Source organism: Artemia franciscana, chromosome 6, assembly GCF_032884065.1.
Source record: "Artemia franciscana chromosome 6, ASM3288406v1, whole genome shotgun sequence".
Classification (NCBI taxonomy): domain Eukaryota; kingdom Metazoa; phylum Arthropoda; class Branchiopoda; order Anostraca; family Artemiidae; genus Artemia; species Artemia franciscana.
The window spans coordinates 7,682,289-7,709,534 of NC_088868.1; the positions used below are offsets into that span (position 1 = coordinate 7,682,289).

At 32.7% G+C, this 27,246-nt stretch overlaps 1 protein-coding gene across 1 annotated transcript in view; it reads right to left on the reverse strand.

The window, feature by feature from the left end:
- The window catches only part of LOC136027986 (vacuolar protein sorting-associated protein 53 homolog), a 160,882-nt gene extending 140,952 nt beyond the window's left edge, over window positions 1–19,930 (reverse strand). The window contains exons 1-2 of the mRNA XM_065705496.1: window positions 19,797–19,930; window positions 7,642–7,827 (exon numbers count right to left, since the gene is read on the reverse strand). Coding sequence (XP_065561568.1) covers window positions 7,642–7,827; window positions 19,797–19,856 — 246 coding nt within the window. The 5' untranslated portion in view covers window positions 19,857–19,930. The remainder of the gene's footprint in view (window positions 1–7,641; window positions 7,828–19,796) is intronic.
- Window positions 19,931–27,246: the final 7,316 nt, after the last annotated feature.

Below are 27,246 nucleotides of genomic sequence, written 5' to 3' on the forward strand. Positions count from 1 at the left end.
GTTTGACAACGAAGGGACTTCTCAATTATTAACCTAAGAGTGAAAACATGGTCGACACATCCTCTACCTTTTCTAAAACCGCATTGTTCTTCCCTTAAAACTTTGTCTACAGCATGTCTCAGTCTAAAAAGTATCATATTACTCAGTAATTTGCTACCTACAGAGACCAGACTAATGCCTCGATAATTACGACATTCACTCTTGTCACCTTTCTTATACAGTGGTTTAATTAAGGTTTTCCTAAAATCATTAGGTACTTCCCCTTTTTCAAAAATCATGTTCATAATCTTCAGTAGCTTATTCCTAACCTCAGAGCCACCATATTTAAGGAACTCATTAATCATACTATCAGCACCTGGGGCCTTATTATTTTTTAATCCTTTTGGTACTGTCGCTAATTCTTCCTCACTAAACAAATCTTCCTTCACATCCAAGGTATCACAAACTTTTTCATTTTCATCTATATCTTTTCCTGCAACTGTATCTCGGTTTAGCACATTCTCAAAATGTTCCACCCATCTTTCTTTAACTTTTTCCTTATCACTTGTGGCCCCATTTCTATCTTTAACTGGGACTAGTCCGGATCGGCTACTCCCTTTCAATTTATTAACATGCCAGTATAATATTTTACTATTATGCCGTCTAGCCGCATCTTCCAGATCCTCAGCAATTTTATCCATCGCCTCCATTTCACATCTCCTTAGTTCATATTTTAATGCTTTCTCCACTTTCTTTACATTCCTTTTGTTTTCATACGACCTATCGCTCAGATAATTCTTATACAAACCCCTTCTACTCTCTATTAAACCTAAAGCTTTTTCACTAATATTCCTAGTTGCTGTCTTAGCACTCTTCCCTAGGACACCGTCAGCAACTTCACAAATTGTTTTTCTGAAATTATTCCATCCATCTTCCACATTGTCAAATTTTAAACCCTCAAGTTTAGTACTCAACTGTTCCTGGAATTTTTTTCTCAAATTTTCATCCTGAAGTCTACCAACATCATAACTTTCCGGGAGGGAGTTACTTTACTTTTAACATCAATAACGGCACTCCTATACACCCTAGTATCTTGTATTGATCCTGCTAGTCTTCTGTTTACAATAACATAATCAATAAGGTTTGCTGTCTTACCATCACGTGTATACCATGTCAACTTATGGGCCATTTTGTGACCAAACACCGTATTGGTTATAACTAGGTTGTTATACCTACAAAATTGCAAAAGCCTATAGCCATTACTGTTTTCTTTTCCTACACCAAATTTACCTAGGCTAGGATACCATCTATCCCTATTTCTACCAACCTGGGCATTAAAATCTCCTAGCAAAAACACCATATTTCTACCTGGTACCCTGTCTATTTGCTCCTGTAACTGTAAGTAAAATTCATCTGAGTCACTAGTATCTCCATCAGTTGGTTCAATGGGGGCATATACTACTATAACTGATACCCTAAACTTTTTAGTCATAAAATGAGCAATTAGTATTCTATTATTAATACCTTCCCAGCCTAAACAAGACTTAGCAGCTTCCTTATTCATCATGAGCCCTACTCCCTGTCTATGTACCCCATCCTTCCTTCCTGAGTAAACAAATTCTATGTCACCTAATTTCATGCTTCCTACCCCTGGGATATGAGTTTCTGAAACTCCTAATAAATCCAGTTCAAACCGTCTGAATTCGTCAGTCAAAATGTCGATGCGATAGTCATTTTTTAACGTCGTAACATTCCAAGTTCCAATTTTCATGTTCTTTAAATCTTTGAAGTTATTTTGGCCTCAAGAAAAGCAGTGATCCCGGATACCAGTGCAGGATGGGGACCAACATATCTTCTCAAGTCAACACCGAAGCGCTTAAGCCGGCTTAGAACCGGACAGCAAGAAGTCCCTGGGACCTCCAGTAAGTTGGAGGCTTTGTGCAATCCTGGGCCCATCTTGGTCACAACATGGTTTTCAGCACTTGGCGATGCTCTTCTATCAACAAGAGTCGAAATCCTGCACAGACAGTCCCAAGCATATTACCTCCGACTCATTATATATTCATGCCTACAAATATTATGCTACTACGGGGCAATATTATGCTATTCATGCCTACAAATATTATGCTACTAAAACATTCTCCAATGTTTTATAACTTTGTTTATTTATAACATTGTTTTATTTATTTTATAACTTTGATCTTGTTGAACAGTTGTTGAATAGCACGCTGGGATTCAACTAGTGCTTCTTGACCTTCCTAGTATTTAAAAAGAAAAAAGAATTATAGTCAGATTTTTAAAAACGACCCTTAAACCCTCCGTACTAAAAAAAAAGGTACCAAAACAATGAAGAAAATACTTTTTAGTGTTTTCTCCAATGTTTTATAACTTTGTTTATTTATAACATTGTTTTATTTATTTTATAACTTTGATCATATTGAACAGTTGTTGAATAGCACGCTGGGATTCAACTAGTGCTTCTTCATTCTCCTAGTATTTAAAAAGAAAAAAAGAATTAAACTCAGATTTTTAAAAACGACCCTTAAACCCTCCGTGCAAAAAAAAAAGGTACCAAAACAATGAAGAAAAAAGCGTTTGTCTCTTGTTGAGCGCGTCAAAAGTCTGAAGTAAGGTTTTTCTACCGTATTTTGAGACTAATTTATGAAATGAAGAAATATTTCATGAAACGGGTGGGAGAGGTATGAAACGGTTACCCCTCCCCCATGTTACAGCCCTGATTTTGAGGTATGTGTTTTTTAATCAACTCTATATTCTAGGTATCTCGACTTTTTCAGCCTCTTGCCATATGATTAACATACCTCAACTGAACAACTCAGCCAAATTTAGAGCAGAAAGCCAAATTTAGAATTTGCCAAATCCAAACCTTCTTTGAATCCAAATCCTTCAACCTTGTCGGCAACGGAATTAAACAACTCCAGGGAATTAATTAGGGGGTATGCTAAATATCTCCTCAGCCTCCCACCTTGGCCAAGTAATCCTTGGGCCAATAGAAGATCTGGTATTACAGACCCTAATGACAGACCCTACCATCGACAGATGCATTGGAACTTATAATAAAGTATTCAATGGACAACCATGGGGTTCTCTTTTAAAACAGTAAATATGTCGCGTTTTTTGTGTGTGTAATTACTGTGCTTGTTATGCGTCTTTTATTTGTGTAATTATTTATATAATTATTGTGTTTGTGTGCCTATTTTATGAATTTAAATTTTGTTTTATTTGTCATTTTCCGTCTTTCTCTTTTTTTTTCTTCTCTTACACTCCGTTTATTATTATATTTACAACGGGTCATAAATAAATTCAATTCAACATATATGGTTCGAGAACAAAACTGGGCATATACATCCTCTATTCTCTCTCTCATCAGAGTTAAATTTTAGTAAAAAAGTATGCGCTTACAATCTCATTTGAACTGGAATGGTACAATGATTCTACATCAGTACGACTGGTGTCATATCAGTAAGTTAAACGGGATCGCCTCCAACAGTAATTAAGATTTAGTAAACAGTAAATAAGTAAAGAGTAATCAAGTAAACAGTAACAGTAATAAGTAAACAAGTAAACAGTAATAAGTAAACAGTAAAAAATAAGCAAACAGTAATCAACAGTAATTATGTAAGATTTCGCAAGCAATTTTGATCGCGTTGAAGAAGTACTGAATTGCTAACTGGGATTCGATGAAGGCGAGCTTCCTAGTATGGAAAGAAAATCTATAGGGTACAAAATAATAATAATACTTAAGAAATTAATACAAAATATGATATAATAAATATTAATACTAAAAACAAAAATATAGTAAATAAATATAAAAATATAAATATAATACATAAAAATAATACTTAAGAAATCAATACCAAATATAATATAATGAATATTAATAATAAATGTTAATGATAAAAATAAAAATATAGTAAATAAATATAAAACATAAAAATAATACTTAAGAAATTAGAATACAACGAAATTTTGCAGTCAAAATTTTTTGTATTCTAATTTATTGTTAATCATTGTTAATCCGGACTCACGCCAAATATTTGAATGAAAGGAAGGAATGAGTAGCAAGATTCTGGCATCCATCCTTTTTCTACCTGTATCCCCATAATATCTCAAACAAAAGGAATATATAAAAGAGATTAAACAGAAATGAAATCTATGAGTTTTATACCCAGTAATGATATTAAAGGAAAAATCATTGAAAAACGAGTAGAGAAACTGACGGTTTCATCAAACAGGTAATTTTTTTAAGGAAAATAATAGAATTCTCACGCCTTTTCCAGCTTCTTTTGACATTTCAGAATTCAAAAATTTCCAAATCGACGTTGAGTTTGTTTTTGCGCAACCAATCATTAATCCTCTTATTAAGAGTTATAACAATATAAGACAGTTTTTTGATGGGAAGAATTTCACATCAAAATTAATTTACTCTATTAAATGAATTAGTTAATAACCCGTAAAATTTGGCAAATTAAACAAAAAACAAGGATTGAAATTGAAGGAAAGTAGCACTCTTGTTAACTTCTTGCCTTTCCTTCAATAAAAAAAAAAGCTAGAATGGAAATAAAAAAAAAGAAACAAAGCCACAGAATTAAGGAGAAAGAAGACATTTTTGACAACCATAGAATTATGAAAAAAGAGAGGCAAATTTAACCTAGAGTCAAGGCCACTTTTGAGTGAAATAAATAGGGAAAACTAACGACAATCTGGTCTCCATTCTTATTCCCATCTTGTGGTAACAACATCACCACAACATTAATCCAAAAGATATATATCTACAAGGCATCTTCATTGGTATTTTACTTTAATCTAGCTATTTCGCAAGCTTTATTTGTCAAAACTAAATGATTTTCTTCTGTAATACATAATAAATACAAATTATGTGCTCCTATTTTTTGTTCATTGGCATGTTTTAATATATATTTTTATACTATAAGTATGTTTCTCAAAAAAATTACAACAAAAATATACACATTTTTCAACTCACCATTGCGGCTGAAATGTCGCAACCTTGTAGCGCTTGAAAAAACTATATAAAAAATAATCAGGTTCCAGAGAGGTATCTTGTCGAATTTATCAAGGTAAAATGGCATTACATTTTTTGCTGAACATCCACTCGGTTTTACCCACCTTATTACCTCCCCCTCCTTTCAATATAGACGATATTTTTTTTTAATTTACAAGAAAAATATAAAAGCAATTTTTTATTATCATAAGACGTATTATTCTTGGATAAAAAAAGAAGACTAAAAAGACGGACTAACCAAAAACAAATCATATCAAATAAGAAATAAATAACAATATAACATTTACAAGTTCATTTTGATAAGATTTATGTCCTTTCTTCACAAATAGCAAAACAAATACTGTTTCAAAAAAAGAACATGAAAAATCACACATTGAAAAAAAAATCACACATGAAATTTTTAATTTATCAACGAACAATGGCGTGACACAAACCTACAAGGGAAATGGTTCCCATATTTTCAAACAGTTCGTGGTAACGAACTGTAGTAGGGAGCGACCCGGCTCAATAGTAAACGAAACTCTAAAAAACGGAATTTCGATGCTAAAAGATATATCAAAAGAATCGGCTTTTTATGCTGATTTTAAATATATATGTTTCATCGAATTTAGTCTTTTTCATCAAAAGTTACGAGCCTGAGAAAATTTGCCTAATTTTGGAAAATAGGGGGTAACACCCCCTAAAAGTCATAGGATCGTAACGAAAATCACACCATCGCATTCAGCGTATCAGAGAACCCTGTAGCAAAAATTTCAAGCTCCTATGTACAAAAATGTGGAATTTCGCATTTTTTGCCATAAGACAGATCACGGGTGCGTGTTTATTTGGGTTTTTTTGCTTTTTTTTCCCAGGGGTCATCGTATCGACCAAGTGGTCCTAGAGTGTTGCAAGAGGGCTCATTCTAACGGAAATGAAAAGTTCTAGTGCCCTTTTTAATTGACCAAAAATTGGAGGGCACCTAGGCCCCCTCCCACGCTCATTTTTTCCCAAAGTCAAAGGATCAAAATTTTGAGATAGCCATTTTGTTCCACATAGTCAAAAACCATAATAACTATGTCTTTGGGGATGACTCACCCCCCATAGTCCCTGGGGGAGGGGCTGCAAGTTACAAACTTTGACCAATGTTTACATACAGTAATGGTTACTGGGAAGTGTACCGACGTTATCAGGGAGATTTTTTTGGTTTGGGTGTGGGGTTCAGGGGAGGGGACTATATGGGAGGATCTTTCCTTGGAACAATATTTCATGGGGGAAGAGAAATTCAATGAAAAGGGCGCAGGATTTTCTAGCATTACTATTAAAAAAAAACAATGAAAATATAAACATGAAAAAGTTTTTTTTCAATTGAAAGTAAGGAGAAGCATTAAAACGAACAGAGATTATTACGCATATGAGGGGTTCTAAAAATACTTTAGCATAAAGAGCGAGGTATTTAGGAGGAGATAAATACTTCGCTCTTTATGCTAAAAAATTTTTAAGTAATTTCAACTATTTATTCTACGGCCTTTCTGATTCAGGGGTCATTCTTAAAGAATTGGGACAAAACAAGATTTAGTGTGAAGAGCGAGGTATTAACGAGGGGACCAACCCCCTCATATATAATCAAAAATATAATTATATAAAATTTGTTACGTAAGTTAATTCTTAAGTTACGTATATTTTTTAATAATAAAAACGTTCGTTAAAAATTAAAAAGATCTAGTTGCCTTTTTAAGTAACCGAAAAATTGGAAGGCAACTAGGCCTCCTCCCCCGCCCCTAATTCTCAAAATCGTCTGATCAAAACTAAGAGAAAGCCATTTAGCCAAAAAAAGAATTAATATGCAAATTTCATTTTAATAATTTATGTACGGAGAGCCATAATCAGACATGCAATAATTCAAAAACTTTCAGAAATTAAATAAAAAAACAAGTTTTTTGAAATGAAAGTAAGGAGCGACATTAAAACTTAAAACGAACAGAAATTACTCCGTATATGAAAGGGGCTTTTCCTCCTCGACACCCCGCTCCTTGCGCTAAAGTTTTATTCTTTCTCGCAACTCTACTTTTTAAAACAATAAAAAACTTTAGCCTAAGGAGCGGGGTGTCGAGGAAGAAAAGCCCCTTTCATATACGGAGTAATTTCTGTTCGTTTTAAGTTTTAATGTCGCTCCTTACTTTCATTTCAAAAAACTTGTTTTTTTTATTTAATTAGCTCCCAGGATCCACCCTTCTCTTTTAAAATAAAGTTAGAGGCCAGTAGAAAACATGCAAAAATGGGAAATTGAAGCTCCCTAAGGGGACACCAGCCCAATTGAACGTCGGAGTATGTATAAGAAAAGCATACAAAAAATAACAGGATTGGGTAATTTAGAAAGAAAAACTGAGTTATTTTAGACCTGGTCCACTTTGGATAAAAATTTGGGTCATTGTCATTGTCAAATTGGTGAAAAAATTTGGCTAGTTGACCAATAGGTTAAAACTTAGACAATTTAGAAAGAAAAACTTGTCAAATATTTTTGGCTGATAACACACTTTTGATCAAATTGTGTTTATTTCGTTATATATAAAAAAAAATCAAGTAAAGGTGCTTTTCTGGCCAATTTGGTCAAAATAATTCAGTAGATTTCCTAGATAACAAACCTTTGCAGATGCGTTTTGTTGGTGTAAACTTGTCCTGATCTCATCATCCACATTTGAAATTCGACTTTTCACATTGTTGATAATATCGTCAATAGAGGTTAGAGATTGTTCATTTGGAAAAAGTTTGTTAATATAGTCCACTTCGTTGAAATCAGGATGATCAAGAGGATCGTCAGATGGACAAATCTGCAATTTAAAAAGACAATCATGATGTCAACCTATATATACGTGAAATCAACTATGCATTGCTTGTTCATTGGTATGAGCAATGGTATTGTCGGTCTGTATGACAATGGTAAAATTTAGGACCTCTGAGGTTGTTATTTTTCTGTTTAAAGAGATTGGGGCTTTAAAATCGAAGTGAAATCGAGTGTGTATTGCTTTTTCACTCGTAAAGCAGAGGTATTGTGTGCCTGTATGACAGTTAGAAGTTGTAGACCCTTTGAGGGTAACGTTTTTCAGCCTAAGGAGATTGGGGCCTTTATCATGGTGGCAGCAGTAGCTGCAAACTTCAAGGCATTAAACTACAGCCCATAAGGGCCTTATTAAAAAAAACAGGGTTTTTAAAGTTGTCCAGAGTAAAATACTTCCAATATAACACTTCTGAGGAAATGGAGATTTTCAATCAGATCCATCAGAGTAATAATTTGAAATTGCAACAAGTAATTATTAATCTCAACGAGACCCCCAAAATCCTCAAAAATGATGTCAAATCAAAATGAAAAGTTAATGCTTGAAATCAATTTTACCAATAACTGTAAACTGAAGACACCCCCCCCCCCTTTAAACAACAAGAAAAACCATATTCATATGAGCAATCAATAAGAACAATAAAATCTATAATTAACCAACTTGCACAATATTAGAAAAAAGCAGAGCACCAAATATGAAAAAAATTAAACTCAAATAATTAAATTATTTAATTAAAATTAAATATTTAATTAAAATTAAATCTAAAGATACAAACAAAAGGACATATTACAAAAAGGATACAAATACTGTCATTCAAGTCCCAAGGAGAAATGTCAACAGGATGTCAAAGGACATAAATCAGTACTTATCAATAGACCATCCCTTCAATTTAGGGAAGAAAGAGTCATCAACGGGATATTTATCTACAACAAATGTGTTTTGTAGATACAAAAAAAGGCCCAATAGAAACTTTAGGTAACTATATAAGCCTGAATAATTATTCGTTGTAGGCTAAAACCATAAGGGGGAAATGTAGAAGACACTCGGGGGTACGACTGCTGAGAGTAAGCTAGCCAAAAAATGTTAGTTAAAATTTCCCCCCTTCCCCAAAAGACTTCCCCACGGCCTAGTAGAAACTTTAGGTACCTACATAAGCCTGGACGAATATGAAGTTTACTTAGGTTTGTAAGATAATGCTACAATAGAAAAGTATAGTAGACTCTAGAGAGTACAACTGCTGAAAACAAAGAGGATAAGTATGTTTGTTGAAACTAAACTTAAGGGCTAGAAGCTTAGCAAAGATCAGTCGTAGACCAAAAAATAACTTGGTTAGCCACAAAAAGCTTTGAAGTTTTCAAATTGCCTCCATAGGTTATAACTATGTACTTGAGTTTCGGTCTACGAAAATCCTTTTCTTCCTAAACCTTAACGAATAAATACTCTAGAAGGCGTAAAGTTTTAGGTGAGAGAGATAAGCCCAATATATGGCTAAAATATAGCTGGTCAGTTTGTCAAGATATAAAACCTCTACAGGAGGTTTAAAGTTCCTTAATGTGAAAACTAAAAAAAAAACATATTCAACGTTTTAAGCACAGAAAGGGGTAAAATTATTATTATTCTTTTCCTTTTTTTCCAGGAGTTGATAGTGCCAGGCCAGAGACTGTTGATAATCACAAAGATAATGAGGAAAAACAAGAACACTAATTTATAAAGTCAAAGTTACTTGTCATAATATTGACAAGTTTTATTCACAGCAGACAGTAATAACAGACTGACTTATAAAGTCACTCATTAGTATCACCAGCCATAATGTCAATACCTAGTAGTAAAAAATTTTCAATAGTAGAGACCCACTCTAAAACAGCTCAAAATAATAAACTAATTAACCATAACATAAACTCGAGAAATCTACTCAAAACTGTCTATACAACAGATTGTAAAGTTATGATTTAAATTTTAAAGTTGTGTCTATAGTCCCAAGACCACAATATTTTGTGCAACAATACAGCTACACTGCAGAATAGTCAACAAAATGACAATGAAGTAACAATTCTAAACCAAATAGAAAGCCAATAATTGAAATAGTCTTAATTTGTTGAAGTCACCCCAGATTAAGTAAATTCAAGCCATAAACAACATCCCAAAATGAATTATTTTCTTACCGTAAAAGTATTCTAAGTTACTTCAAGTATCTGGTACCAGGGGACCAAGTTTTGCTTGGTAAAAAAAAGAGTGAATTCTATTCACTGTAGAAAGTAAAACATTCATCAACAGATATTTTTGAGTATGGTACTCATTTGATTGACCCTATTTTAAAGTTAGCTGCATGAAAAATGTGGTTCAATTTCTAGGGGCTGTACTGAGAGAAAGATTGAGATGGCTAGGACACGTTTTGCAAATGAAGGATGACAGATTGCCAGATATCATCCTTTCTGGCCAACCGTATACGGCCAAATGAATAGCGGGTTATCCCCCAAATGGGTTGGAAAAAGATCATGAAAAAAGATATAAGAAAATTAAAAGTTTTTGGGAGTTTGTAAAGAGGGAAGCTTTAAATATATTGCAAAGGAGGAGGAGGGTGTGCAGCTGTGTTGGCCTCAGGTGGATTGGTGCTATGGTGAGAGTTGCTAGTAGGAGTAGTTTTTACTAGCCTACTAGATTATTAACACTTCTTCAGTATGTATTTGCCTATCAAGGCATGTACATGTGCAGGAATTTTTTGCAAGGAGGTTCAATAGTGTATGTGTCTGTCTTAGCCCATTTTCCAAGTCATTAACGAAAATGAGTAATTAGGTCTTCTTCTTCTTGTGTTAGTTCATACGCCCCTCAGGTAGGTATTGCTGTGAATAAGAAGAACACTAGCCTTTATGGAATTATTACCATGTATTTATTGGATACTTAATTCACTATGAATTAATCTTATTTATGAATCGTATGTGCCCCAAAGAAAATAGAAAACCAAAACTTTTAACTGATTAAAGCAACTCCAAGTATGTTTTCTGTTTTGACTTTTGGATGTGCTTATCACAGTCCCAGTTCACCTAGTACAGATGACTCCTTGCTTGCCATTACACGATCAATAAACCAACTAGTCAACTTTTCAAAGTTTATGATAGTAACAGGAGACTTCAATTTAACAGATATCATGTGGCCGAATGGTGGAGATTTCCCTAAATCTGAAACAGATTATTTTTGAGATAATTCTCTCGTGACGTGTTAGCATGAAAATGATTAGTGTCAGATGGTTAATTTCAATACAACAGATTGCACAAACCAGGAACCATCTCTTCTAGACTTGCTTATAGTGGATAATATAGATGATATTTATCAGTAAAAACATAAATTTGTTAAGACATGTGTTTCTGAACTCCTTCAAAGTAACTAAATATTTAACAAACTCTGACTGGTACTTCATTGAAGAACCAGATATTGTAACTGCATGGAGTGAAATGAGATTTGTATTGCTAGAAACAGTTGAAAAACATAAAATAGGGAAATTTGTGAAAAACCCAAGAACACTTCCATTTATCTTCCAAGATGTACAGAAAACTATCAACAAAAAGAAGAGAACATGAAAAATTTACAAAAACTCTTTATCCCCAAATAAACTGGAAAATTTCCAACAAGCAAGAAATCATCTCCGAACTTTGACCAGAAAAATAACTTCAGAATACAAAGATTTTTTTTGGCAACAGAGATAAAAGATAATCCCAAAAAAATTTTGGAAACGGGCATCACAGAAAAAAATGAGGTGGACACTCAGTGACCCATTTAGCATTCCAAGGTCAGTTGATTACAAACTCTAAAAGCATAGCAAATTAACTAAGTGAACAATTAAAGTCAGTATTCACAATCCTAGATAATACAACTCTATCAAAAGAGCCTAATTGCCAAATTGAGAGCCCTACACCAACCTTCAGTCGAGATTCTAGGTTAGTCTACAAGCAGTTGATAAAGCCGGATCAAAATAAGTCAACAAATCCAGACCATATTTCCCCTAGACATTTGAAAGAGGCATGTTCAGTTTTAGCTGAGCCACTAACTAAGCTATTCCAAAGTTCATTAGACACCTCAGTAGCACAAATGAAAAGAAGTCAACAAATCTAGACCATATTTCCCCTAGACATTTGAAAGAGGCATTTTCAGTTTTAGCTGAGCCACTAACTAAGCTATTCCAAAGTTCATTAGACACCTCAGTAGCACAGATGACTGGAGACTGGCACATACTACATATATTCCAAAAGGGGGTAATAAGGATGTGGCTAAGAAATACACACCAATTAATAAGCTATAATTAAGCATCTTGGTTCTCAAGAGCTACTTACCCCAAATCAGCATAGCTTTTGACAAATAAAATCAACTGAAACTAACCTCCTAGATGCTTATGAATATGTAACTGAGCATATTGGTAAAAGAGTGAATGTAGATGCTATGCTTCTTGACTTTGCCAAGACCTTGAATGTGTGTAACAAAAGACTGAAAATAAAGCTGCATGCTATAGGTATTAGCTCACTTGCAACCAGCTCGAATATGGCGTTCTTCACAAACAGGAAGCAAGGGGTCAAGGTGCATGGTGATGGAGGCCAATCTTTTTTTTTCTGAAACTTCAACAGTCATTGGTGGAGTTTTCCGAAAGGTACTGTGCTTGAGCCAAAATTGTTCAATACCTATATTAATGATGCCTCCAACATTAGTCCTAAGGAAACTTAGCCTTTCTGCTGATGATTCCAAAAAAATTGAACTCTTTCTCTAGATGTGCAGAGAGTTGGCACCTTGAACTAAACATCCAAAAGTGCAGAACTATCCATTTAGGAAAAAATAATCCTGGTCATTTATAAAATATAGGTTCAAATAATGTACAGTCTCAACTTATTTAAGCTGCAACTGAAGATAGAGATCTTCAGCAGTACAAGGCCCTAGTTTGGCCTGTCACAGAATCTGGAATGATTGTTCCCTCCTTTGTCAATATAACTACTCTTGGGTCTATTCAATAAAAAGCCAAAAAATACATTAAGGGTGCAAAGTCTGAATTATGCTTCAAGATTGAGAAAAGCTAAGCTACCTTCAGTAGTTTACAGAAGATGAATGGGAGGTATAATCACGACGAAGAAGTAATTTACCAGCAACAACCATCTCCAAATAGACACTCAGCAAAAGACTAGAGGCCACTCATTGACACTGCTCCAGAAGACCATCCAGATACATACTACAAACCAATTCTTCTCCAATAAAATTGCATTATACTGAAAATTCTTTAAGTGATGAGATACTAATAGCCCCTACCACTAATGCATTCAAATCTGATGTTGATCATGACTGCCTGAAATAAGTGGAAAACAAAGTGGGATGCTGCCAATTTTCCTTGCCATTGCTCACTAGTGATATCACAGGATCTATCTTAGTTGCTAGACATTGTGATTTAGGGTAATTTAAGGGAGATGTACATTAGTTATTCCTTAATTTTGCCTCGAATTAGCTAGATTTTACTTTTGCAATTGAAGCAAAAGAAACACCCTGAAAAAGATAGACCTCAAGCATATCAGACAAACATGTCAAAACTCGAAACTTATTTCTGCCCATATTTACCAACAGTTGCATAGTTTCAACCTTCACTCATCCTTGTAACCAACTGTCAAATTTTAAGTTAAAACTTAAAATAAAAAAGAGAAAAAAATATACAACTGGAACCTGTTTGAGCAAATCTCCTGGTAGCACTTACCCCCCCCCCAAGAAATTTCCTGGAAGGGCTCATATACTCTTTGAGGCTTACTATTAGCAGTAAATTAACACCCTATTCTGACGACTTCAAGCTTCTAAGACAAGCCTTGTCATGTAGAGATCATGCCTTTCTACAAGATAATCTTAAACTGTTTGACCAATAGGCTGAGCTTTGGCTCTTGAATTCAATGTTACTAAGTGCCTTCTCAAATCTCCAAATCTAACTTTGTAAAATCCTTGTTGCTCTTATTTTCTCTCAAGCTACCCAATCTCCTCTATAAATGACAAGCAAGATCTTGGACTCATTAGACAATGAATTAAAATTCAGTACCCATCCTAAGAAGTGCATTGTCAGAAAAGCAATATTGACATTTGGGATAAGCAAAAACTAAGGATCCTGGTAATAACTTTTATTTTGTTCCCTTCACCAAAGCCTTCACTCTGTACTGTCACCATATTTCCCTTGTAGTTTTATATAGCATAAAGCTATATATTGCCCTTCTATGGGGTGTTTATACATGATAATAACCAATACATTCTGAAAGAGAATTGACATTGGAGCCAAATGGTGGTTCAATAACTGGAAATAACCCACTTATACTATTACTTCCTTCCTCCTATACTAGAATAGCACTTCCAAATTTGAACTGATCATTATTACAGCTCTATAAAATTTGAACAGATCATTATTATGATAAGTAATTAAATATGATATAATAAGTAATTATATTATAATAAGTAATTATTAAACATTAATTTAAATATAAATCAAACATTTAAGTTAAATAAATTAAACATTATTATAATAAGTAATTATTAAACATTAAATTAAATATAAATTAAACATTAAATTAAATAAAACATTTAAATTAAATAAATTAAACAATAAATTAAACACTATTGTAATAAGTAATTATTAAACATTAAATTAAATATAAATTAAACATTAAATTAAGAAAAACATTTAAATTAAATAAATTCAACATTATTATAATAAGTAATTATATGATAAGTAATCTATAGTTTTCAGACGACAGCTTTCACAACCAACTAAGGATGGGCAAGAAGAGCACTCTCTTCCCCATGTTCATAGGCTATACCAGCTAAAAACCGCCAGAATATAACAATCATTTATTATTGAATATTCATAAGTATCTTAGCCTGTTTCTAAAAGATCCAAATAAACTTATAGGATCCAATGCCATTAAGAAAATCCTCTTTTTTGGCAATCTAACAAGCAAAAGTTAATATATTATATGCAGCAAATTTCAATGAATTCCTGATTTTCCTATTTTTATCTATTTTGAGTCCATTTTCATCAGTAATTATGCTGTTTTTACATAGCCTAGGGCAATATGAAACCATTAGGAGGGGGGATGAACTATGAAACACACCATAAAATGAAACAAAACCATAAAAATGAACGTCAAATTAGCATTCTAAATTGTCTCTCTTTTTGTTCTAGCATGTCTACTTATGAAGAGCTGCCATTGAAAATTATTACCCAATGGATAAATTCAGCAATTATAGCCATTTCTGATTATTTCTGATTATAAGTTTTCTATGTATTTTCAATTTCGCGATTCTTTTTATCAGCAAAAAAATGGGTTACCCATGGGGGTACCTTTATCCGGGCTACTAGCAAATATTTATGTCGAGAATCTTGAGAATTGGGCATTGAATTCTTATTTTTTAAAACAAGTCTATTGGGGTCGTTATATGGATGGCGTAGTTTCACTTTGGAATTATGGGGAAGATGAACTTCGGGGCTTCTTAGATCATCTTAACACTTATGATCAAAATTTGCAGTTCACCCTAGAAGTTGAAATTGAAAATAAACTACCGTTTTTAGATGTATTAATTATTCGTAATGCTGATAAACTGGATTTTACTATATATCAAAAGCCAACACAAAATAATAGATATCTTCACTTTAATTCAAATCACCCCCCACAAGTTAAAAGAGCAGTGGTAACTTTCCTCATTGATCGTGCCCTGAATATTTGCTCCGATTCATATATAAATGCAGAAATAAACTTTATCAGAGATATTCTTTTTGGTAATGAATACCCCATTCCTTTTGTCAATAAAATAATTAACCGTAGAATAAAAAGACATTCTTGTAAAATTGAAGAAGATACTTCACAATGTGAGGCTACTGATAAGCCCTCAAATATTGTCTATCTTCCGTATATCCCAAAGATCACAACAAAATTAAAAAATATTTGCACAAAAAATAATCTGTATGTAGTTTTTACTAATAATTTTAAAATCATCAATTGCTTAAATTCGGGTAAAGATAAGACCCCAGTTACTCACCAAAGAGGGATCTATCAAATACCTTGTGATTGTGGAAATTACTATGTCAGCAGGACCCATCAGAATCTAGACAAACGGTTACAACAGCATAACAATGACATAGACAAGGCCTTAATTTCAAATAGTTCCAACAACTCCTTTGATTCTGCTTTAGGTTGGCATATATTTAATAATCTGTCCCACATGATACTTTTTGAAAATTCTTCACTCATCAGTAATGATTTGGGAATAAAACAGGTGGTTCGAGAATCAATCGAAATTAATCTCAAAATAAATAATAATATTTCTTTGAAAAGGGACTTAGGGGATACTCACTAAATTCTTTATACTCAAATTTAATTAAAAATGATCTAACAAAATATTTTACTAAACCGATTTATAATAGTACTGAACCAACTACAAAAAGGCCTTTGAGACAGGCTGCTAAACAAGCAAGATTAGCTTTAAGAAATTGTATCTAATCATTTTGTTCTCTTTAGTTTGAATGAGCTTACATTCTCATTTTATTCTTTTCGCCAGTCCTGGTTGAACTTCGTTGAAGTAAGGATGCTAGGACTATTTAAAAAAAAAAAAATTAAAAAAGTTTTAAAAGTGTTTTTAATTATTTAGTTTTAATTCTCACAATTTGATGTAAGTTCATTTACATATATATATATATATATATATATATATATATATATATATATATATATATATATATATATATATAAGATATAATGTGAGATATCAGTCCCTTAAATCCCTGATTAATTGCTTTTAAAATGTGTAAAAAAAAACACGTTTGTAAGTAATATTCACATTTTGACATAAATTTGTTAAAATGTGTATATTAGGATAGTCCTATGTTTAAATTTGGAATTTCAATTCTGGATAAAATTTGAATATACTTAAAAATTTGGGGATGAATAGTATTGTTGGTATAATGTTCTTATTAATATTACTACTAAAGGATTTTAGTTGGATCAAAAGGAGTATTATTGATTGCATGGATAGAAATTCTGTTAGACTTTTGATCTTCTACATAACTGAAGCAATCACAACCTCTAGAATAGGATTTCTTATTGATAAATACATTACATAAGTTAGACATAAATAGAATAACAAAAATACCCCCCCCCAAAAAAAAAAGAAATTTCCTGGCAGGGCTGATAATGAACTACCTTTCCTTTTCTACTTCTGTGCTGGTAGATATGGGAACATAATGTTTTAGCAGTATACACAAATATTTTGATTAATTCCCACTCCCCATACCTCTTACAACATTTATCCAAAGCCTCATGAAGAGCAAGCAGTTTGTCCATTAAAATGTACTATTTAGGAATCTACCTATCGCCCAAACAAACAATGACCCATCCCCCTTCTCATTATAGCTGATATGCAATTAAAAATCACCAAACACAGCCTAATTTCATTACAAATAAAGCAAATCAACTTGGTTGAATCCAGTACTACCACCATGTGGCATTAATTCTTTTGCAATTGATACTATTTAATCAATTAGCTTCCAAGAATTTTAAATTGATTGCCAATTCATCATCTTTGGAGTATAGTTGTAATTTGGTGCCCTAAATGGCAGAAAACAAGACTTTCCCTGGCCTAATCTGTATGGTCATTGGAAAAAAAGTTTTAAACTTACATTTGAATGTCATCTTTGGACCTTTGGTTTGATATAATCACCTCTGGGAAGAAAAAAAAAACAGATAAACATGCATGAAGATTGTTTCTTCTAAAAATAAAATGCAAATTCTATGTTTTGAAGATTAAAGCTTGAAACCTCTATAGTAGGGTTATCTAATATGATGCATCTAATAAAGGAATTTTCAATGAGATTGCTTGTTTGTTTTTTTTTGGTGTGGGGTGTTTCCCCATTTTCTCAAAAATTGGGCAAATTTTCTCAGATTTTTGGTTTTGGATGGGTAACAATAAACTGAAAGAATTTTGGTAGATGTATGACAGTTCATATTGTTGACTTACCAATAATGTGAACATACCACTCAATGCCTTTTTTATGCTCTTTACAAATATAATAATCACTTCTATTACAAATTCAAATCTAAGCACTTTTTGACCAAACCCAACCTAACCTTACTGTAAATAATTTTGACACTGAGAAAATGTAGGATTGTTCTGTCAAAAATGACCAAGAAAACAGCACTGAGAAAACATAGTATTATTTTCTTGGAAAACAAACAATAACTAATACTTTAATTGAAAAGTTGTCATTTTTAAGAGCTCAAAAAGTGCTTAAACTTGAGTTTGTAATAGAAGCAATTATTATATTTATAAAGAGTGTAAAAAAGGCATCAATTGGTTTGTTTACTTTATTAGTAAGTGAATAATGTGACCTGTCATACATTTACCAGAATTTTATATATTTAGACTCAGCATAAAAAGCCAATACTGCTTGTGTAGCCATTTTTGGGAGAAGTCCAATTTAGTTTTGGTAAATAATGGCCCAAGTCACTTTTACTTCCATTTTTTTTATCACAAACAGTTGATAAGACAATTAGACAGTTGATAAGATCCTTTTGGGATGGATATTTTTTTTTAATCTGTTCATTTTATTTAGTTGAATAGGACAATAAAAAGAAAGAGGGTCATTTTCACAGCTGGATAGTAAGTTTAAATTTTGTTTATCATCTGCTATTCTATTCTTTTTTAAATGTCTGAATATACAAGAGATTTAAGTTTTAGAGGGAGAATTATACCTGTTATGAAAGAGGTAGCCTACATTTTACATGACCATTATAAAATCAGTAAAATTCTAGTTAATTGACTTCTTGCTATCTTGGAAAGGGTTTAGGTTAGGAAAATGAAACTTTCAGGGGTGGGTCTACAGGCTTAAGTATGTCCCAAGAAGGTATTTAAAAGTACCCTAGTTGCTTTTTCTCTGCCTTTATTTCTGAAAATGCAATTCCTGTTATTTGAGTAGAATTTTGAGCCACATCAATTTTTTTTTCAAAATTTAGGAAATGTATTTGCATATCTTTAAAACCTTATAAAATGAAATTGAGCAAAGTTATGAAGCTGAAAACAATTTTGCAGTACTTCAATTAAGCAGAAGATCTAATTTGCCAGATTTCACTTTTATAACACACATATTTTGAAAGGTCATCAAAGGTTAGGGCCCTCTAGAGGGAGAAGGAGTGGAGGTAGTTGCTTCAAAATACCTTCCCAGGACATACTTTAGTCTGTAGATTCATCCCTGAAAGTTTCATTTTCCTAACCTAAACCCTTTCTGATATAGCAAGAAGTCAATTAATTAGAATTTGACCAAATCAAAACATAATATCAATGCACACAAGATGATTCTTGAGTATCACTATTCCTTCTGTAGACTATTTTATGGCATAAACAATTGCATAAAGACAAGTCTATATCTGTTAGCCTACAGGCCTAGTCTATGAAAGCAATTTATCTTTATGTAATTTAGGTGTGAGTTTGATTTTCTTTTAAGATTAAATGCATAGAAATTAAATATATTATTGATTAAATTAATTAATCCCTTTGCCAGAAATCCTGATCATCAAAGATTTATTTATTTTGTTTCATTTTGTAAGCAATTTAAATGCTCTTTTTATTTGAGTTTTTCCTAAAAGTATTCAAAAATAAACTTGTTCCTACAAAAAACATCCCAAAATATATTCCCTGTCACCCAGCCACCACTGCTGTTTTGGCATCTAGCCCACTCCAGAAAATTTTCTGCCAACACCCTTGCTAGGTTATTTAATGACCATAGAATATATTTATTTTAACAACACGTTTCATTTACAGGAGCCTAGCTCTCTGGTAATATCTTGATTAACAAAGTAGGCCTATTCAGATAGCTAAGAAACAAACACTAACCCTTGGGCTTGATGAATGTTACCCAAGATGCTAGTTTATAATTTTAAGGAAAATTTAATGATCCTCAAAAAATGTGTTACCTTAAACAGTGCTCTAGACAGGGATGTTGACGGAGCTACCCATTCAGTTTCTTTTTCCATCTTAAGAGACAACAGAAATATTTTTTAAAATTCTTGCCTATGCTAGATCACTGTTTCATCCAAGAATATCTCACCTCCTGACCACCGAAAATGTCATTTTTAGCCAAAATATGTCCATATTTCGTCTGAAATATGTAATTCTTGAAATATTAGTAACTAAAAGCTATTTTTCTTATCATTTTGGATATTGACCAAAAGTTACTTTGAAAACTTCTTTCAAAGTGGTCAGTTAAAATCAAATACAATGATAAAAAGAATCATTTAACAAAAACAAAAACTCATAAAATATGTTGACGCTAAAAAGTAAACTAATGGAGCTTAAGCTTAATTTTCCGAAAAGAAATCCTCTTAAAAAGTATTTTTAATGATTGCCTCATTAATTCAAATTTATAAAGATCAATTAAATATAAAAATTCACTTATAAATGATCCAAGAACTATTTTTTTATGATGTCAATGTTTCCGGCCCAGTCTTTTCAATCCGGAAACTTCATCCAAATTTCGTTTTTAGTGCAGATGTGGCACTTTATGATGGTTTTATCGAATCTAGGCATATTATTTATCTTGTATTAGTCATTTCTTAGTTGAATTTATCTTGTATTAGTCATTTATCTTTTATTAGTCCTTAAAAAGCGTTCCATGACGTTCCAGTCCCCCAATAATGACAAAGAAAAATAAAAGGACATATTGGTGCTATCCTTGTAAATAAAGGGATTTTTTTTTGTTCAATGAGAGGTTTACGATTTTCTGATATATAGTTTCAACAATGGTAACCTAAAGATTTTACTTTTTGATTTGTTATGGCGTCATTTTCAAATCACATACAGTTGAATGACGTGATCCATGTGACTGCTGGAAACCTGATATGGTGGGTATGGTGGCATGGTGGTTGAAAGAAGTAGAAGGGGATATACAATTTAATGACAACAGTAAAGCCATCCAAAAAATTTAGCTTGTTAGAATCACCATCACACGCACCAAAAAAAAACGTAAATTAAGTAGTAGACTGAGATTTTACAAAGACTGTCACGAATTAGTTGGTGAAAACAAAATAAGTTTTTGAAAGAAAAGTAAAGAACTCTATTAAACAAAAAATGAACGAAAATAGAATCAAATAATCTACCTAGCATAAAACAAACACAATTTAGCATCGTTAAATAAATGAAACCTAAAACGAACATGGATTACGATAAATAACCGACTGAAACTCAAAAACGAGTAGAAATGAATGTGAGAAGGTCTTAAAACGCCTTTGCCTTCCCAAAGACGGAACATAATTTGCACTTTAATGAAAGAACATAATTTGCACTGTTTTTGCAACATACCCTTCAACACACTATGAAACTTAATGCCATCAGCCAGTCAGCATTACTGAAACGCCCACTTGACAAGCTATGCGGGCATAGTGTGTTTCGATTTATTTCACTACAGGTACAATATTATCCAAATTTTTCGCCTTAGTACCCTTAGATTTATTAGCAGTAGCACTACAACCATTATAGAGGTAGACTTAGCAGTAGTAGTCTTAGCTTTGGTATCAGTAGTATTAGCAGCAGTAACAATAATAGTAGCAGTAGTAGTGGTTGCAGGAGTATAAACAGTAGTATTATGATGCAAATAGTGTCTTTTCGTTAGTTCAACCTCCCCCCCCTACAGCAACGTTTTAAGTTTTAATATCACACACAAAACTGTCCCGAGATATTGGTGATATTCCTTTATAACAACCTGCATATGGATGGTAGGTTGTCATCCGTGCAACACAAATTTTCTGAAATATTCTCTGAAAATTTCACTTTCAGGCCCTTAGGTGTAGAAGGAATAGTAGTCACAGCCAGGGACGTTCCGACCCTATTTTCATTTGGGGGGCGAACTTCGTTGATTCTTTTAAATAGCTGCCTGATTTTCACCAAATTCACAAAAAAGGAAACTGTTTTTTAAATATACTTTAATATGTAGAGATGACGTAATATATATAAGATCATAATTAGGTAGAAATTCGTCGAATTTTCTTTATAAGTAGATAGATTCCTTTCCACTTTTGAAATATTTGAAACAAGTCACACTGGTCCAAAAAATGAAAATCAAACTAAAAAGACCAAAAAACTGGTACAAAATCTGTAACCAGGATTTTTGTTCGGGGGGAAGGTTTCAGGGGAGGGGGAATGGAAAAGTAACTTTAAAAACCATTTTTCATAGGAGGATGTAGCTTCCATAGAGGGGTATTTTCACAGTGGAGTATTTACCGGGAGGGGGGGGGGATAAATGCCACCCAACGATGGATCGTTGGCGGTAGCTCTAACTTTCTGCGGTGCACTGAAGATCTAATAAGTTGTAATGTACTTGGGCAAGAGTATTCTCAGAATTGACTGCTAAAATCATAGCAACAAAAATATTTTTATCAGATGTTGACGGGCGTAATAATGCCAAGTAAATTGATATTAGAAAATATGAGAAGTGGTAAACAGATCGAACGAACGAAGAAAGGTAAAATATCGATGGAGAAGGCGGAATCATTGCTATATTACTGCTCTGTTATTATTATTTAAGAATTAACGACGACCCTGCAGTGCATTCCTGCATCGTGATTCGATCTCTGGGTCCCGTATTACCAAGCTGAGGTCAAATCCACTGCGCCACCACAGGACTTACTGCTATTTTACATGCAAATTAATTCCAAGGATTCAAGATGCAGCCCTTTCACCCCCGCCCAGAAGCAACAGGCTTGTTTAACCCCTTTAAAAACTTCCAGAACAAAATTCTGGCCAATATATATTACGATAAAAAGAGATTTCATGTCTGAAAATATTGATTGCAAGCTTGCATCTCCACTCACTATGGCGTCATTAGGTAGTGTCAGGACTTTAGGAATTGATGAGGCAGTTATCGCCATAGAAATACTTTTACTGACAAAAGTTGTCATAATATTGCCATAGTATTGTCATATTGCTTTTTCTTCTTTGACGCCGTAAAAGGGTCTCTAAATAGCGACAAAATCAGATATTCCGGTGCTTCTTCAAGACCATTATAAATACGACGACAATGAACTTTAAAATAGTCTATATTTATTTTAGCGTCAGATTTACTGTATTTGACGGTTGGATCTGGTAACAGAATTTTCAAAGCAAATGTCAGAACAATTACCATCATACTCATTACTCAGGTACTCGTACTCAATTCGATACTCATTACTCAACTGCCATATTACTCTTTACTCAGATACACATTACCCATAGTCCTTACTCAATTACTCACACTCAATTCGATATTCATTGCTCATTACTCAACTACCATCATACTCATTACTCAATTACTCAAATTCAATTCGATATTCGTTACTCATTACTGAACTACCATCATACTCATTACTCAGATAGTCATTGCTCAATTACTCATACTCAATTCGATACTCATTACTCAACTACCATCACACTCATTACTCATTACTCACACTCAAATCGATACTCATTACTCAACTACCATCATACTCATTCATTACTCAGAGGAAATCTAACTATGCATAAACTTCTACTTAGCCTCTCTTTCCAAACCCATTCCAAACTGGCCGATTGACTGAGCAAAATACAGTCTAATAATTTTTGTTGTTGTTTGAACACCTAGTTAAGGTAAGATAAAATGATGGTAACGCCAACTAATAGGAAGCTTCAATTGGGGAGAGGAAAAATTTACAGAAGCGATTAAATGGGATATGAAATAATCTATATATATAAAAATAAGTTGTCTGTGGATCTGTGGATCGTGGATCAGGTGACTTCATGTTTCGGCTGACGTCATGAAATCAGTTGCCATCATTTTTGCTTTGAAGGTGACGTCATTCAAGTTATATAAGACATATGTTCGCGTAGAATTCTATTAATGTTTAAGTTTACAATGACTGATGAAGATGCTCAAAGAGTCTATGCCAAAAAACTTGCTGCTGATAGAGAAAGTCAGAAAAGAAAGCGTGCCGAGGAATCAAAAGAACAGCAAGGAAACAGGCTTGAGGCTAAAGAACGCAAAACCGCGCAGTTAGATGAAGATCCACCTGGACAGCGAGAGTCAAAACATATTAAAACTGAAAATGATAGCGATGATGATTGGGTTTGGGATTTTGACTTGGATAAGGTCATCAATGACTACCAGATTTTAGTTAAAAAAAACAAAGGTTCGGCGATATGTATTTCATAGTGAAGCTGAAAAATAAAGAAGAAAAAGAAAACTGAAAAAAGAAAAAAGAGAAATTACAGACTGGGATACCGGGACACAAATGACGACCGGGACACAGGGAATATAAATGACGACCAGGACACAGGTATTTAAGAATATCGTTCAAAGACAAATTTTAATTGTAAGAAGACCGTTGAAAGAGAAATTTCTAATTGTAAAATGACTGAAAAACCTACAATGGCAACGGTACCACCATCGAAGTAGATAACCAGTGGGTTTACGGCCAACCTACCATCTTCAAAGATACCACGATAGGAAGACTCTACACCGTTCACCCCAATCAACATGAATGCTTCTTTCTACGCCTGCTTTTGGTGAATGTACCCGGTCCGACATCCTTTGAGTATTTGAGAACTGTAAACGGTACTATACATGACACTTACCGTAGTGCATGCCAAGCTCTGAATTTATTGGAGAATGACCAACACTGGGATAACTGCATCAATGACGCGTGCGAAACGTCAACCCGAAGTCAAATTCGTACACTTGCTCTCCATCAGCTCCTACAGAGTTATGGGAAAAATATAAGTCAAAAATGTCCGAAGATATACTCCATCGAAAACAGTTAGAGACGTCAGAAATGACTTTTGATTTTACATCAGAAATTTATAACGACACTTTAGTTATTATAGAAGATTTGTGCGTACGTATGGCAAACAAACCTCTTCAGGATTTGGGAATGCCTTCACCTAACCGTATCGCTGCTGTTTCGACATGTGTAGAATTGGATCGTGAACAAAGTTACAGTACGAGTGATCTATTGTCGTATGTACAAAATAACATTTACAAGTTAACGTCGGAACAAAAAGACATTTATGATACGATAGACTCAATTTCAGGACGTATACAACTACCTGCTGATTTCTGTAGTTTAGTGACGTCCAAAAATGAATTGATTGAAAAAGTATTTCCGAATATTCTAAAAAATTATAAAAATAATAAATGGCTTTTAGTTATTATAGAAGACTAGCTGTTGGGGTGGCGCTTCGCGCCACCCCAACACCTAATTGGTGGGGGCGCTTCGCGCCCCCCCAAGCCCCCCCGCGCGCGTAAGTCGTTACGCGCCATATTAGTTACGCGCCATTGTAGTTGTGTCCCTATGTCCCACCTGTGAATCGACCATTCCCTGAGTCGCCATCGTCATTTATATATCCCCCTGTGCACCCCGGCGTCCCCTTTGTAGTTATGTCCCTGTGTCCCGGTCGTCGTCATTTATACTTCCTGTGTCCCGGTGCTTTGTTGATTGCTAATCGAACATTCCTTTTGTCCCGGTCGCTTTCTCTTTGAGTGTCGTCATTTATTTAGATTGTTTCTCCTTTATTTTTCAGTTTTTTTCCTTTTTTTAGTTTTTTTTTCTTTTTTAGTTCTTTTAGTTTTTACCTTTTTTAGTTTTTTTTAGTTTTTTAGATGAAATTTTTTTTTAGTTTTTTTCCTTTTTTTCTTTTTAGTTTTTTATTGGTTTTTACCTTTTTTTTAGCTTTTTTAGTTTTTTTCGTTTTTTCTTTTTACTTTTTTTTTTAGTTTTTATCTTTTTTATTTTTTTTTGTTTTTATTCTTAACTTTATTAGTTTTCTTTTTCTCTTCTATTTTTCAGTTTTTTCCATTTTTTTAAGTTTTTTTTTTTAGTTTTTAGTTTTTTTTAGTTTTTTTTTCCTTTTTTTCTTTTTAGTTTTTTATTGGTTTTTACCTTTTTTTTAGCTTTTTTAGTTTTTTTCGTTTTTTCTTTTTACTTTTTTTTTTAGTTTTTATCTTTTTTATTTTTTTTATTTTATTCTTAATTTTATTCATTTATATATCCCCCTGTGCACCCCGGCGTCCCCTTTGTAGTTATGTCCCTGTGTCCCGGTCGTCGTCACTTATACTCCCTGTGTCCCGGTGCTTTGTTGATTGCTAATCGAACATTCCTTTTGTCTCGGTCGCTTTCTCTTTGAGTGTCGTCATTTATTTAGATTGTTTCTCCTTTATTTTTCAGTTTTTTTCCTTTTTTTAGTTTTTTTTCTTTTTTAGTTCTTTTAGTTTTTACCTTTTTTAGTTTTTTTTAGTTTTTTAGATGAAAATTTTTTTTAGTTTTTTTCCTTTTTTTCTTTTTAGTTTTTTATTGGTTTTTACCTTTTTTTAGCTTTTTTAGTTTTTTTCGTTTTTTTCTTTTTACTTTTTTTTTAGTTTTTATCTTTTTTATTTTTTTTTATTTTTATTCTTAATTTTATTAGTTTTCTTTTTCTCTTCTATTTTTCAGTTTTTTCCTTTTTTTTAAGTTTTTTTTTAGTTTTTAGTTTTTTTAGTTTTTTTTTCCTTTTTTTCTTTTTAGTTTTTTATTGGTTTTTACCTTTTTTTTAGCTTTTTTAGTTTTTTTCGTTTTTTCTTTTTACTTTTTTTTTAGTTTTTATCTTTTTTATTTTTTTTTATTTTATTCTTAATTTTATTAGTTTTCTTTTTCTCTTCTATTTTTCAGTTTTTTCCTTTTTTTAAGTTTTTTTTTTAGTTTTTAGTTTTTTTAGTTTTTTAGTTTTTTTAGTTTTTTTAGTTTTTTAGCTTTTTTATTTTTTTTATTAGTTTTTAGTTTTTTTTGTAGTTTTTGCCTTTTTTTAGTTTTTTCAGTTTTTTTTTTAGTTTTCAGTTTTTTACCTTTTTTGTGGATCGTCACCTGATCCACAGATCCACAGATCCACAGACAACTTATTTTTATATATATAGATATTCATTTATATATCCCCCTGTGCACCCCGGCGTCCCCTTTGTAGTTATGTCCCTGTGTCCCGGTCGTCGTCATTTATACTCCCTGTGTCCCGGTACTTTGTTGATTGCTAATCGAACATTCCTTTTGTCTCGGTCGCTTTCTCTTTGAGTGTCGTCATTTATTTAGATTGTTTCTCCTTTATTTTTCAGTTTTTTTCCTTTTTTTAGTTTTTTTTTCTTTTTTAGTTCTTTTAGTTTTTACCTTTTTTAGTTTTTTTTAGTTTTTTAGATGAAAATTTTTTTTAGTTTTTTTCCTTTTTTTCTTTTTAGTTTTTTATTGGTTTTTACCTTTTTTTTAGCTTTTTTAGTTTTTTTCGTTTTTTCTTTTTACTTTTTTTTTAGTTTTTATCTTTTTTATTTTTTTTTATTTTTATTCTTAATTTTATTAGTTTTCTTTTTCTCTTCTATTTTTCAGTTTTTTCCTTTTTTTT